The sequence below is a fragment of the Brachyhypopomus gauderio genome, unplaced genomic scaffold (genome assembly GCF_052324685.1).
Source record: "Brachyhypopomus gauderio isolate BG-103 unplaced genomic scaffold, BGAUD_0.2 sc132, whole genome shotgun sequence".
In the NCBI taxonomy this organism is placed as follows: Eukaryota; Metazoa; Chordata; class Actinopteri; order Gymnotiformes; family Hypopomidae; genus Brachyhypopomus; species Brachyhypopomus gauderio.
Genome location: NW_027506953.1, coordinates 419,080 through 434,642, shown reverse-complemented (window position 1 = coordinate 434,642; position 15,563 = coordinate 419,080). Strand labels below are relative to the sequence as shown.

Sequence of the window (15,563 nt, the reverse complement as noted above, 5' to 3'; positions counted from 1 at the left end):
ATCTCTCTCTCTCCTTCTCCCTCCCTCTTCCTCTCTCTTTCCCTCTCTCTCCCTCTCCCTCTCTCTCTCTTTCCCTCTCTCCTCCTCTCTGCCTCTGTCTTTCTCTCTCATCCTCACTCTCTCTCCTCTCTCTCTCTCTCTCTCTCTCTCTCTCTCTCTCTCACTTTTCCACTCCTTCTATCATCCATCTCTTCATTGTCGCAACACTGCATGGTGTTCCTCTAAATCACACACATGCACACACACACACACACACACACACACACACACACACACACACACACACACACACACACACACAGTCCCCATCACGGCTTCCATCACGGCTTCCATGACAATCACAGTCCCCATCACAATCACAGTCCCCATCACAATCACAGTCCCCATCACAATCACAGTCCCCATCACGATCACAGTCCCCATCACGATCACAGTTCCTATGACAGTCCCATCACGATCACAGTTCCTATGACAGTCCCATCACGATCACAGTCCCTATTACAGTCCCCATCCAATTACAGTCCATATGACAGTCCCCATCATTATTACAGTCCAAATCACAATCCTCATCATGATCACAGTCCCTATGACAGTCCCCATCACGATCACAGTCCCTATGACAGTCCTCATCACAATCACAGTCCAAATCACAGTCCCCATCACGATCACAGTCCCTATAACAGTCCCCATCACGATCACAGTCCCTATGACAGTCCCCATCACAATCACAATCCCTATGACAGTCCCCATCACGATCACAGTCCCTATGACAGTCCCCATCACGATCACAGTCCTCATCACAATCACAGTCCCCATCACAATCACAGTCCCTATGACAGTCCCCATCACGATCATAGTCCCTATGACAGTCCCCATCACAATCACAGTCCAAATCACAATCCTCATCATGATCACAGTCCCTATGACAGTCCTCATCACAATCACAGTCCCTATGACAGTCCTCATCACAATCACAGTCCAAATCACAGTCCCCATCATGATCACAGTCCCTATGACAGTCCCCATCACGATCACAGTCCCTATGACAGTCCCTATCACGATCACAGTCCCTATGACAGTCCCATCACGATCACAGTCCCTATGACAGTCCCCATCACGATCATAGTCCCTATGACAGTCCCCATCACAATCACAGTCCAAATCACAGTCCCCATCACGATCACAGTCCCTATAACAGTCCCCATCACGATCACAGTCCCTATGACAGTCCCCATCACAATCACAATCCCTATGACAGTCCCCATCACGATCACAGTCCCTATGACAGTCCCCATCACGATCACAGTCCTCATCACAATCACAGTCCCCATCACGATCACAGTCCCTATGACAGTCCCCATCACGATCATAGTCCCTATGACAGTCCCCATCACAATCACAGTCCAAATCACAATCCTCATCATGATCACAGTCCCTATGACAGTCCTCATCACAATCACAGTCCCTATGACAGTCCTCATCACAATCACAGTCCAAATCACAGTCCCCATCATGATCACAGTCCCTATGACAGTCCCCATCACGATCACAGACCATATGACAGTCCCTATCACGATCACAGTCCCTATGACAGTCCCATCACGATCACAGTCCCTATGACAGTCCCCATCACGATCATAGTCCCTATGACAGTCCCCATCACAATCACAGTCCAAATCACAATCCTCATCATGATCACAGTCCCTATGACAGTCCCCATCATGATCACAGTCCCTATGACAGTCCTCATCACAATCACAGTCCAAATCACAGTCTCCATCATGATCACAGTCCCTATGACAGTCCCCATCACAATCACAGTCCCTATGACAGTTCCTATCACGATTACAGTCCTCATCATGATCACAGTCCTCATCACAATCACAGTCCAAATCACAGTCCCCATCACGATCACAGTCCCTATGGCAGTCCCCATCACGATCACAGTCCCCATCACATTCACAGTCCCTCTGACAGTCCCCATCACAATCACAGTCCCTATGACAGTCCCCATCACGATTACAGTCCTCATCATGATCACAGTCCTCATCACAATCACAGTCCAAATCACAGTCCCCATCCAATTACAGTCCCTATGACAGTCCTCATCACAATCACAGTCCAAATCACAGTCCCCATCACGATCACAGTCCCTATAACAGTCCCCATCACAATCACAGTCCCTATGACAGTCCCCATCACAATCACAATCCCTATGACAGTCCCCATCACGATCACAGTCCCTATGACAGTCCCCATCACGATCACAGTCCTCATCACAATCACAGTCCCCATCACGATCATAGTCCCTATGACAGTCCCCATCACGATCACAGTCCCTATGACAGTCCTCATCACAATCACAGTCCAAATCACAGTCCCCATCATGATCACAGTCCCTATGACAGTCCCCATCACGATCACAGTCCCTATGACAGTCCCCATCACGATCACAGTCCCTGTGACAGTCCCCATCACAATCACAGTCCCTATGACAGTCCCCATCACAATCACAGTCCCTATGACAGTCCCCATCACGATCACAGTCCCCATCACAATCACAGTCCCTATGACAGTCCTCATCACAATCACAGTCCAAATCACAGTCCCCATCACGATCACAGTCCCTATAACAGTCCCCATCACGATCACAGTCCCTATGACAGTCCCCATCACAATCACAGTCCCTATGACAGTCCTCATCACAATCACAGTCCAAATCACAGTCCCCACCATGATCACAGTCCCTATGCCAGTGCCCATCACAGTCCCCATCATGCAGTCTCCAACACCATGAGCTGCTCTCTTCTCTGCATGTGAATGTATGTGATCAACCATGGGAGGCAAAGATCATCCTGCTTGTTGTGAGCAGTTTGCTCAGCAGGGCCTTACGTGCTACGTTACAGTTCCAGTTCCCTGCAGCAGGGCCTTATGTGCTACGTTACAGTTCCCTGCAGAGCAGGGACTAGTCAATAATCTCCCAAAGTTCACACACGTCACTCCACTGCCGCGTTGCTTTCACTGGCTTCCAGTAGCTGCTCACATCAGATAAAAACCCTACAAAGCAAGAATGGACCAGCCTTTCCATATACAATGACAATGGGCAAAGCCCGATCCGTATCTCGACCACCTGTAACCTCAAGCACAACTCCGCTCGAAACGCCATGTTCCCAGTGTCATGGAGGACAAGCATGGAGACTCTTCATAGAGACTCTTCATGGAGACTCTTCATGGAGACTCTTCATAGAGACTCTTCATAAAGACTCTTCACCATCCTGCTCCTGGATGGTGGAATCTCCACTGACCGCAAACACAGGCAGCTGACTTACCTATCTGTGAAAAATTTAAATGACCATTTAACCTACAGCTGAAACTCTAGTACTCTAGTACAACTCTAGTTGTCTGGTATTTTTTGATATTTTCTGGTACTGTTAGTTATTGTCTGACATTGTTTATTATCCCACTTCTCATCATCTGATATAGAGCTTATGATTATTCTGCATTTGTAGGTATCAGCACTGACTCCTGTAGTTCAGAGGTATCTTGAACTCTAACCTCCTGTACTGGCTAGGATACATTCTATGAACAGATGACAAAGCACTTTCATAAGTCACTCTGGATCTGCTAAATCCTGGAACTGTACATCTAGACGTGTGTGCTCCTGCTCCAGGCCTGCAGACCCAGTGTGGCTCCTTCACCAGACTGCAGTACATAACTGCACATACTGTCCCAGAGCTCTGTTCATATGACGCTGAGTCATAACTCCAACTCTCTCGTTCTGCTGCTGGTTTAGCATGAGAGAGCACATGAAGCTGGAATGTCTGCTCCGTTACTAAGAGACGTGTTACTAGGCGATCACTATCAGGGCCTGTCCCATGGCACAGATCAAGCTTATTTGGACTACAAAAAATACAATAAAACATTAGATAGGGAAAATGAACACCCTGGTACTCTTCACCCCAGTCGTGGGTCAGTTCATGAGACAACACAGCAACTCTCGGATGTCCCACATCCCAAAGGTCCAACATAACAACCAAGATCAAAATGGAACATATCATAAAAAGAACAAGAACAAAATCTAAGAGCAAAAGAGTGAAATAAAAACCAAAATACCAATAAAAATAACAGCTAAAATATAAATGAAAGAGTGAAATGCAACAGCAGAAGTTGGAGGTGTAGACACAGACAGGCCAGTGTGAGGGCCGCACACTGCAGCATCCACACGCAGCCCGTGGTAGTCTGTGTGCGTGTGTGTGTGTGTGTGTGTGTGTGTGTGTGTGTGTGTGTGTGTGTGTGTGTGTGTGGAAGAGTTTCTCTGTGAATTAGCCACCTCTGCCAAATGAGTGCAGAATCAGGACTAACAGGTTAGCCAGTGGGACAGCAGTGGAAGAAGGCAGGGACGAGGGACACAGTGAGAGAGAGAGAGAGAGAGAGAGAGAGAGAGATGGAGAAAGAAAAAAGAGAGAGGGAGAAAGACTGAGAGACATGCAGACACTTCATCTGGGGCTGCCTCTTCTCTGCACAGCACACAAAACAACAGATGGAAGTGACCCACAGAGCCGCCATTTTCTCTGTGCCCCAGGTATAAGGTCAGAGGTCAGAACCCAGAACTGACCTCTTGCTCAAAGCAAAGACATCAGTGGCACAAATACCCCAAGCATATTGTTTACAAGCCCTTTGTACATCCAGTATATCTCTATACTTCCATTCCAGCTGTCTAACCCAGAAATGTCTCTTTGCTAAATTACCTAACTGTACTGCACCCGCCCCTCGTCCCGGTTCCAGCTCATGCTTAATCCCACAATTACTCAAAGAAACCCCCCCCACCCCCCCACCCCCATCCTGAGTTGTTCCAGCTTCCCTCCGATTGGCCAGCTGCAGGTCATGTGCCTACCTGGTCCCACCAGCCGATGAGCCAGGGCTTGGAGCAGGTGTCACAGAGCAGGTCCACTAGGTGGGTTCTGTGCTCGGCTGTCTGCCCTCCACCCTCCAGCACCATGCTGCCACCGCTGCTGGTGCTGGCAGCCTCCATCTCCAGCTCCACCCCCCCCCTCCCCTGCAGGCAGCTGTAGCTGGAGGAGTGGGGTGGCCGGTAGGGGCCCGCCGACGGCCGGGGAGAGGCGGGCGACTCCAGGGCCTCCACCACACCCATGCTGAGCGAGGCGGATGGCGTGGGCCGCGGACACAGACAGGAGGCACGGCAGTGCGGCGGGGCGGGCCTGGGCCGGGCACCCCACAGGCTGGCGCGTGCCGTCAGGGTATGGGCACCCAGGCCACAGCCTACCCGGCCCGGACGCTCCAGAACGACGGGTTCGCCCGGACGGGTCGGGCGGCGGGAGGCTTGAGTCCGGCTGTGCGGGCGGAGGGGGGGCGCTCTGTCTCCACCTCTCACTCCTCTAGTGCTCTACATGCAGGTGTCGGGTCGCGGACCGGGCCGTCCGGAGGAGCGAGGCCGGGGTTCTGAGGCGGGCGATGGCACCCTGCAAACGGCTCACCCGGAACCGGTGGGTGCGCAGGCTGAAGGAGCTACATCGCATCCCAGCTGATGAGCAGAGCGGAGCAGAGAGGAGCAGAATCCAATAGAGTGGCAGACAGAGGAAGAGAGGAATGTGGAGAACTCAGGAAAGGGGAGAGCGTCTGAAGGGCACGGGGGGGGGAGTGGTGATGGAGACAGTGCAGTGCCGGGAAGAAACACAAGGATGGAGGTGTAGCAAGAGGAGGGATGAGAGAGAGAGAGAGAGAGAGAGAGAGAGGGAGAGAGAGAGAGAGAGATGACGGGATAGTATGGAAGCAAACAACACAGACAGATGAGCACTGACAGGGACGCAGTAATCCACAGAACACTGAGTCAAAAAGACACAAGCAACAGACACAAATACAGGACAACAAGGCGACGATGAGACAATCGGAGCTGCTGACGGCTAATCGAGTCGCTCCGGAGTCCGAGCCGAGCGCGGGTCTGGGAAAAGCGCCTGTGTTTGGCTGCCTGTCCGTGCCTCCCCTCCCCCACCCCGCAGCTCCGAGCCGGGGCCCAGTGTTCCGGCCGCGTGTGCTGATCCTGCTCCGGCAAGGATGTATCCAGCGTGGCTGTGTCCCCTGTGCACGACCCCGCACGACCCCCGCACGGCTGAGTCCGCCCCGCGAGCCGAATCCCTGCTGCCTGCTTGTGTTCTCTCCCTCCGTCTCCCTGGGTGCTGCAGACGGCTCTCGCACGCTAATCAGCCTGCTCTGGTAGGAGGAGTGCGCATGAGCGTGTGTGTGTGTGTGTGTGTGTGTGTGTGTGTGTGTGTGTGTGTGGGAGCGAGGACAACCCTGAATGCGCATGTGCTGCAGAGGGCATGTTAGTGTGTGGGAAAATTGGGGAAGGTGTGTGTGTGTGTGTGTGTGTGTGTGTGTGTGTGTGTGTGTGTGTGTGTGTGTGTGTGTGTGTGTGTGTGTGTGTGCATGTATGCATGTGCTTTGTCATTATATATGTACTCAGGTTAGCTCAAATTCACACAAGCCTTTAATGAATCTGCAGTCTGTTTACCAACATGCACCTTTCCTCTTCTCTCTCTCACCCTCTCTCCCTCCATCTCTGTCTCTCTCTCTCTCCTTCGCTCACCCCCCACACTCACACACACACACACACACACACACACACACACACACACACACACACACACACACACACACACACACCGCTGCTTTCTACTTCCATCCTCCATCTACCACAGTGTGTGTGCCACATGCAAAAATGAAACTGAATAATGGTGTTCAATTTTGCAACCCACTCATCTTGATTCTGAGAATTTACAAAAACAAGAAAATGTTCCTGTCTCTTTAAGGGAGAAGGTATCAAAGAGAGGAACCGATTTGTCATTGGCCAGTACCCAAGCCGCATGCCTTGTGGTCACAGCAGACAGCCAATGGTAAGGCAGGAAGGCAGTGCCTGCTGCAGCTCGGTAGCAACCAAGGTTAAAGCATAAACATCCGCATCAGGAGCTCCCAAGAGCTGCCTCTCTTCCATCATTCCCATCCTCTCCCCCTCTCTCTCTTTCTCCATCTTCTCTCTCTCTTTCTCCATCCTCTCCCTCTCTCTCTCTTTCTCCATCTTCTCTCTCTCTCTTTCTTCATCCTCTCCCTCTCTCTATTTCTCCATCTTCTCTCCCTCTCTCTTTTTCTCCATCTTTTCTCTCTCTCTTTCTCTCTCTCTTCATCCTCTCCTCCTCTCTCGTTCTCCATCTTCTCTCCCTCTCTTTCTCTTTATCCAACCTCTCGCTCTCTCTCTCTTTCTCCATCCTCCCCTGCCCTCCCTCTTTCCATTCTTTCCCTCCCTCCCTTTCTCCCCCTCTCTCCCTCTTTTCCACTACCCATCCTCTCCCTCCTTTCCTCTTTTCATCCTCTTTCTCTCTCTATGCTTTCCCTCTGTCACTTCTCTCTCTCCATCTTTTTCTCTCTCACTTTATGTCTCTCTCCTTCCCTCTTTTGGTGATGGACAACAGAACTGTGGCTTTTCGGTTAATCAAAAATGAAATTTGAAATATACATCGAAGGAGGAAGTGAGAGAAAGCAAAGGTGTGGTCATTCACACAGGTGTGGTCATTCACACAGGTGTGGTCATTCACAGACATGTGGTCATTCACACAGGTGTGGTCATTAACCCAGGTGTGGTCATTCACACAGGTGTGGTCATTAAAAGATGTGTGGTAACTAACAGAGGTGTGGTCATTCACACAGGTGTGGTCATTAACAGATGTGTGGTCATTAACAGAGGTGTGGTCATTCACACAGGTGTGGTCATTCACAGACATGTGGTCATTCACACAGGTGTGGTCATTGACACAGGTATGGTCAATTCACACAGGTGTGGTCATTAAAAGAGGTGTGGTCATTCACACAGGTGTGATCATTAACAGAGGTGAGGTTGTTAACAGAGGTGAGGTTGTTAACTAAAGTGTGGTTTTTAAAGGCTGTGTGGCATGTATGAGAGTTTGCTGGTGTGTATACAGAACCATGATAGAATCCATCTGCTTAGGACCAATCAGAGGCAGCGGTCCCTTTCTGCATTCTATTCTGCAAGCATCAACTTGTTTTTAACTGCAAGCATCTTATTTTTAAAGTCAGAATTCAGCTAGACCTAACAGGTTGGAATTACAGAATCAGTCTCTGGTCCAACCTGAAACTGCTGCCAAGACAGGCAAAATTCCCCCTCCCAAAATTCCCTCGTGGGCAAGTAGCCAAAGGGGATTATGGGAACTGTAGTAAACAGTGTTGGCAATGCTGTGAGGAAGAAGGTGCACCTTGTTGGAGGCCATCTCGCTGACTGAGCGGTGCGTCTGGATGGTCTCCAGCTGGTCTAAACACCAGTCGAGCTCCTCCAGTGTCTCACGAGCCAGTTGCTGGTACGTCTCGTCTGGGTGGTGCAGGGAGGGTGGAGGAGGGTGGAGGAGGGTGGAGGAGGGTGGGGGAGGGTGGGGGAGGGTGGAGGAGGGTGGAGGAGGGGCAGAATCATGTTTTAGCATCACTTTCAAAACACAGTGGAAGTTGGTTAAATTACAATGTTGGCGATATGTTATGTAATGAGGATTTACACTTAGAGGTTTTATTAACCTCAAAACCTTAAATCAGACTCTTTATGAGTTCTTAAAAGTGTTATTAATCTGACTCTGTCTTCTTACAGTGATGAAAGAGTATGAATATTTTTTAACTTCACAAGGAAAGATCAAATGACTTATGAATAATGGATTTTTTTCTCTTTTTTTTGTCACACAGCTGGATTATCACATTTGCTACCAGCAATAGAAATTTATGAAGTGCTATCCTGTCTGTAGATGTTTGACTTAAGTTGATATTGATAAAAATAGCTATTAAAATCATGCATCAAAGAAGGTCTGAAATGAGCAAAGACATTTTTGAATACTTAAATAGTTTTCAGTACCAAAGAAAACCAGACCTGCCTAAAAACATCTTAACACAGGCTTCTGTCCCCATCTGAAGTTCTGAAGTTCTGTTTCACATTTGCCAAACTGTCACTGACAGCTCATTTCTTGTGTTAATTGGAGGTTGGTTTGAATGAAAATGTAAAAAGCTTTTTTTATGTTTTGTTTCAAAACTCAACTGTGCTGCATGTGCAATATATGACATCTTTTGTGACTTCACTCTGTGATCACCTGGTCCGTGATTGAGATGCTCAAAGATCACCTGGTCCATGAATGAATCACTGTAATCACTTTTTCTGACAAAATATAAAAATCTGTAGAGTGAACACAACAGTGTGGCAGCTGGAACAATCCAGAATTGTTCTGGTTTGGGCGTCTGAGAGCATTGGTGCTGTCAAGACTCTGGGCTACATTTGTACCAATTTTTGTTGGAACCAAGGATGTGTCTCCAGCAGAGGACGTGGCGTAGCGCAGGTTAGACGTAAACGGTAGTGCCAACATGGTGGAGCACACAGATTACCTGTGAGCATTTGTGTTGTTACAAAGCTTTAAGAATCTCTCACAAAAACAGTAAGAATGGAGCGACTATTGGTGATAATAAAAGATATAATCCATCCATCCATTCACATCTGCTTATCCGGGTCTGGGTCACGGGGGCAGTAGCCTAACCAAAGAGGCCCAGGTCTCCCTCTCCCCAGCCCCCTTTTCCAGCTCTTCTGGGGGAAACTGAGGCGTTCCCAGGACAGCTGAGAGATATGAGCTCTCCACCAGGATGTGTCCAGGGTCTTCCCCAGTGTCTCCTCCCTGTTGGACATGCACTCCAGACCTGATGTCTGAACCACCTCAGCAAGTTCCTCTCTACGTGGAGGAGCAGCGTCTCTACTCCGAGTCTCTCCTGGATGACCGAACTCTTCACCTTCTCTCTAAGGGAGAACCTAGACTTATTTCAGCCACTTGTATCCACAGTCCCATTCTTTCAGTCACTACCAAGAGCTCATGACCATACGGGAGATTTGGAACATATACTGACCGGTTAACTGACAGCTTTGTGTATGGGAAGATGAATAATAATATACATAATGATAAAAAATTCTATAATAATAGATAATCAATAACATTTATATAATGAATATAACAATATTAAATAGTCATGGAAATATATTAACATTACATGTTTAATCAGCCTAACAGCACCGACAGCCGTAACAGACAGAGATTCAGGGTCAGCTTTCAGCATTACTGCATCTGAATTCAGTGCCTCAGTAATCTGGTTTACTGGTCTGTTACCCAGAATGCCATGGAGCACATCGAACCTGACATGTCAAGGTTCATGCTGAAAAGTCAATTCTTTAGTTCCACTTGGGAACAAACTTTTAGGGTCCAGAACCAGTTTAGTGGAAATGTGACAAATCAGTCCAAATGGTTCCAAATTAGATTTGCAAATCAGAACGGTTCTGGTTCCTCATTGGTAGCTAAAGAAAATGACTCGCACCAGGATCAAGATCAGACACTGACACGCTTGCAGAAGTGGATTAACCTGTCAGACTGCAGTCCCAGGTTAATGTGATCTAATGAAGTGATCTAATGACCACTTTAAAATCCAAAATTTAATTTAATATTAGGTTCTATTTTTGGTAAACATTTGATCACATAAGCTAGCAAAGTGTATTAAATGATGACACCTCCTGTGAAATTTGACAATTTAAAAATAAAAGTTGTATATTTAAATATATATAACATATGAAACTCCTAAATTAACCATGTTCATTTCAGGAGGAGTCAAGCAATGGGCATCTTAGCCATATTTCCAGACCACAGTGCGTTCAGACGGCGCGCCTGTTCTTTTCTTTGGTGTCCTGTTGCATCAGAATTAGTGTAGGCGTGTTTTATTACTGAATACTGGTCTCCTCATTATGCTCCCACTGTTTTTATATTGCACTTATAAAATCTTCACTTAGAGGTGGGCCACATGTTTCATAGTCATGGTTTTTAAGGGGTTTAATATGGTCCTGTGTGGTAGTGGCATGCTAGAATCATGCTGGTGTGTGTGTGTGTGTGTGTGTGTGTGTGTGTGTGTGTGTGTGTGTGCTATGTGTCGTTCTGGTGTGTGTACAGTATAGTACAGTATAGGTGTATGTTGTTTTCTGGTTTTCAGGAGGACTGATATCAGACCTGATGACAAGAAGCATTTCACTGTTCATCTCTAGTGTGCCTACACAGATTAATTAAACAGCAGAACCGCCCTTAGGGACCTCTTGATCCAAATGTTAATGACCAGAAAGTAGGGTTGCCACCTAGGTCTGACAAAAAACAAGGACACTGTCATACTGACACAGGGGTGGGGGAGGTGGCGAGTGTAAATTGTTGACCAGTGGGGGGTGGCGAACGTTAAATGTTACTTGGGGGTGTAGAATGGACACAGCGAGAAAACAGTCTAAATGTTTCTAACTAACCCTACCAGAAAGTCCTCATTACTAATGTTTACTGGTAAACATGTAGAAGAGGTGTGTATTTTTGCTCATATGTCTTTCACTCACTGTGGCATAGGGGGCGCCACTGAGAGAAAGACATTTTCATCCTGACACCAGATGATTTCTAATTTTATTTTCACCAGAGGCTAGCCGCAGAGGGCTGTTCTTAGTGTGATTAAAGAGTCTGGTAAACCTCCAGCCCCTGCTGGCCATATGGTGCCACTGCGTCCGCTGATATGATGCGTTTTGTGCTGGCAGCAGTGCCTACAACAGGAAGCCTGGTGGAAGTGAATGTGAGAGACAGTGTGTGGGAAGAGTGCTCGTGAGAGGGAGGGGGAGGGCTCCACAGTGTGGGGGGGAGGGGGAGGGGCTAGGGGGGAGTGGGCGGGCCTCCACAGTTGCTAAGTTTTATTACAGTAAACATACCAGAGAGCGTTGCTGGGGGAACGGTGGGTTGGCTTGTCACTGGCGACCTTCTGTGGACAAAAAGAGAATTACAGACTATGAATAACTGAAGAGCTCCTTCTGTTGACAGACAACACCACACTGTCCTGTGCTGTCAGCTCAGTGGGGCTACAGACGGGTCTACAGGTACATCGACTGTAAAGGGCTCAGCTGAAAAGGTTACTCACAGAAAACATTTGGATCTGACATGATCATTTCACTTAATTTATTTTTTAGAACTGTCACCTATATGGACAAAGGTATTCTTAATAGTTGAATTCAGTGATGGGCTATAAAATCCAGCAGATAGCCATGCAGTCTGCCTTTACAAATATTTGTGAAAGAACTGGCATGCCAGGACTGACAAAGGAGTGAGTTCGTGAAATTTCTTCCCTCTTAGAAATTCCACAATCAACTGGGAGAGATATTATTGAAAACTGAAAGCGCTTAAGAACCACAGTAACTCAGCCACAAAGTGTCAGACCACGTCCAGAGCGGGTGGAGAACAGTGTGTAAAAGTGGCCAACACTCTGCTGACTCTGTAACTGCAGCGTTTCAAGCGTCCTGTGGCATTAACGTCAGCACAAACACTGCACCGGGAGCTTGGTGACCTGGGTTTCCATGACACCACCAAACGGAGAGGTGTAAAACACACGGACACTGGACTCTGGAGCAGGTGAGATGTGTTCTGTGGGGTGATGGATCTGCCCCAGGGCTCAGAGGTTTGGACTCAGTGTGGAAGACCCAGACTAACCACACAGTCCTGAACTCAACCTCAACAAAGTCAGAAATGTATGAATAAGCAGAAATTCCCACAGACACATTCCTTCATCTTGTAGGAAGTGTTCTCAGAAGAGGGGAAGTTCTTACAGGTGCTCCAAACTTGTGTCCAAATAGTGAAGACTGTCAGTCTGGAGCAAAAAAAAAATGTAATAAAATGAAATTCTACATATAAAAAATATACCCACATAACTAGTAAAACCAGAATAATTATATTAATTAGAATAAATGTCTGAGTAAACAGAGGATATCAGAGACATCACAGACATCACCAGTGTAGTGCGTTTGGCAACCGATGTAAGTGTAGGTGATCAACCCTGAACATGTGATTAAAGCAGCCTAGAACTGAGACTTGATTGGAAATATCTCTGAATGTCCAGTTTTCTATAAAACTAAAGAATGTAAAGATACAAGGGTCCATCTCGGAGGCTGAGACGCTACGCAGGAAAGACAAACAAAATCAGCAGAACCTGGAAGAAGGTGATACTGGTGAATTGTACTGACTTGTTGGTGGGTGTCGTGACATTGGCAAGAATGGTGAAGTTGCTTCTGACAGTTCGGAGACTGGCCAACACCTAGGGTGGAGAGAGGGTGGGGTAGAGGGAGGAGAGAGGGTGGGGTAGAGGGTGGGGTAGAGGGTGGGGTAGAGGGAGGAGAGAGGGTGGGGTAGAGGGTGGGGTAGAGGGAGGGGTAGAGGGTGGGGTAGAGGGTGAGGTGGAGGGAGGAGAGAGGGTGGGGTAGAGGGTGGGGTAGAGGGAGGAGAGAGGGTGGGGTAGAGGGTGGGGTAGAGGGAGGAGAGAGGGTGGGGTAGAGGGAGGGGTAGAGGGAGGAGAGAGGGTGGGGTAGAGGGTGGGGTAGAGGGTGGGGTAGAGGGAGGGGTAGAGGGAGGAGAGAGGGTGGGGTAGAGGGAGGGGTAGAGGGAGGGGTAGAGGGAGGAGAGAGGGTGGGGTAGAGGGTGGGGTAGAGGGAGGGGTAGAGGGAGGAGAGAGGGTGGGGTAGAGGGTGGGGTAGAGGGAGGAGAGAGGGTGGGGTAGAGGGTGGGGTAGAGGGAGGGGTAGAGGGAGGAGAGAGGGTGGGGTAGAGGGTGGGGTAGAGGGAGGGGTAGAGGGAGGAGAGAGGGTGGGGTAGAGGGTGGGGTAGAGGGAGGGGTAGAGGGAGGAGAGAGGGTGGGGTAGAGGGTGGGGTAGAGGGAGGGGTAGAGGGAGGAGAGAGGGTGGGGTAGAGGGTGGGGTGAGGGTGAGGTGAGGGTGAAGAGAGGGGCAGAGGGTGGCGAGAGGTGGAGAAAGCAAAACATGAAGAAAATAAGATGGCAACACTGACTTTGGGCAGAATGCATAAAGAAACTGGAGACGTTCCTACAGCAGGTCTTACCTGAGCAAAGGGGGTGACTATGAGATCTTCAGCATGTCTGTAAAGAGCATGAGAGAAGGTGTGAGAGAAAGTCACTCTGGACATGAAGGAGAGAAGCACTCTACCCTTCTGTGTTGAGAAGGTCTAACAGCGGCAGCAGTGCTGCTGTAGTCACACATCAGTGATGAACAGAGTGAAGGAGAACAAGCCATGGATAGAAACACACTGATAGGAAACATCAGAAACATACTATATATATATATATATATTGCAGTTAGTGACAGCACAAAGATAAATGAGAAAACTCTGCACCAACTTTGACCAAGATCTGTGTGAAGATCAGTGATGTGTGTGATGGGTGACGTGTGTGAGCAGGTAAGTGATGCGTGTGAGCAGGTAAAGGCCGTGAGATGTTAGTGACACGCAGGTGTAGCGCTGCAGGTGTAGCGCTGCAGGTGGTGCTCACCCCTCACTATTGACGGAGGAGTTGCGGGACATGGTCTTGGGGGACATGTCGTAGTCAGAGTCAGAGCGGTAGAGGAAGGACTCACGCCTGCCACTCTGGGGGAAGGAGGGGTGGAGCACCAGACCAGGACCCGCCTGCACGTCCATCGGACTACGCCCGGGAGACGGTCCGTTCTCTCCATCCAGTCTGGAGAGAGGGAGGAAGAGAGAAAAAGTTAGGGAAAAACCAAGAGATTAAGAGTAAAGCAGGAGAGAGAGAGAGAGAGAGAGAGAGAGAGAGAGAGAGAGAGAGAGAGAGAGAGAGGTCTTGTCTTTTTGATCGTGCACACACACGTCCCGCTCCAGACAGCCTCAGCTGTGTTTCTCCAACGTGTTTCTCCAGCAGGGCGATGGTGTCGTGAGCGCAGAGTCGTGATTGGCTGCCCATGTCCTCTGACAGCTGGTGCTCTGAGACCTTCTAAAGAGCGCTGACTGGTGCTCAGCGCCGGCTCCTCCATTAGCGAAGCCATCAGCCCAGTCAGAGGACAGACCGCGGCCCGCGCCCCTTAATCACGGGAACCTGCGCTTCATTAGCCCGACTGTAAACAGGACCGAGGTCCACGGCTGACGGGTGGCGGGTGGAGGAGTCACCGTGTGTGAACACGCGCTGCCAGATCATGGCGGTGTGTTTGTACAGTCACACCACAGAGCCACGGTGAACAGGAGCACGCTGGAGGTCTGAACCAAGAGAAGGATGTAGGTGTCATCCCGGGAACCGCAGCGCTCCGAAACTCAGAGCCTCAGCCGCCTGGCGGGTGGAGGTCAAAGTGCGCCGTGTCCAGGTACAAAGGCATGGCAGAGGAGAAGCAATGCGAGTGCAGACGAGCCCATCAAGCCCCTCCCACACATCAAGCCCCTCCCACACCTTCAAGGGGCACTCAGCCCTCCTCTGAGTCATTGTGGGTATGTGGCAAAACCTCAAACACACAAACAGCAAAAAAGCTCAAATGCACAAACAAATTACAAAATAACAAATGCACACATGAATTATAAAGAAATGTTTCAGAGCTCAACAGATGCCAACAGCTGCTAATAGATGCCAAGACTTCAGTCTCTTCTCTTTTCTTTCTCTCACTTGTTTTCTCTGTCAGTC

The 15,563-nt window shown here is 49.0% G+C and overlaps 1 protein-coding gene across 1 annotated transcript in view; it reads right to left on the bottom strand.

Moving 5' to 3' along the window:
• pde4a (phosphodiesterase 4A, cAMP-specific) overlaps positions 1–15,563 on the bottom strand; it is a 73,188-nt gene that overhangs the window by 23,101 nt on the left and 34,524 nt on the right. Inside the window, exons 2-6 of the mRNA XM_076994038.1 lie at positions 14,433–14,618; positions 13,988–14,024; positions 13,121–13,191; positions 11,819–11,868; positions 8,283–8,395 (exon numbers count right to left, since the gene is read on the bottom strand). Of these exons, the coding sequence (XP_076850153.1) occupies positions 8,283–8,395; positions 11,819–11,868; positions 13,121–13,191; positions 13,988–14,024; positions 14,433–14,618 (457 nt within the window). The remainder of the gene's footprint in view (positions 1–8,282; positions 8,396–11,818; positions 11,869–13,120; positions 13,192–13,987; positions 14,025–14,432; positions 14,619–15,563) is intronic.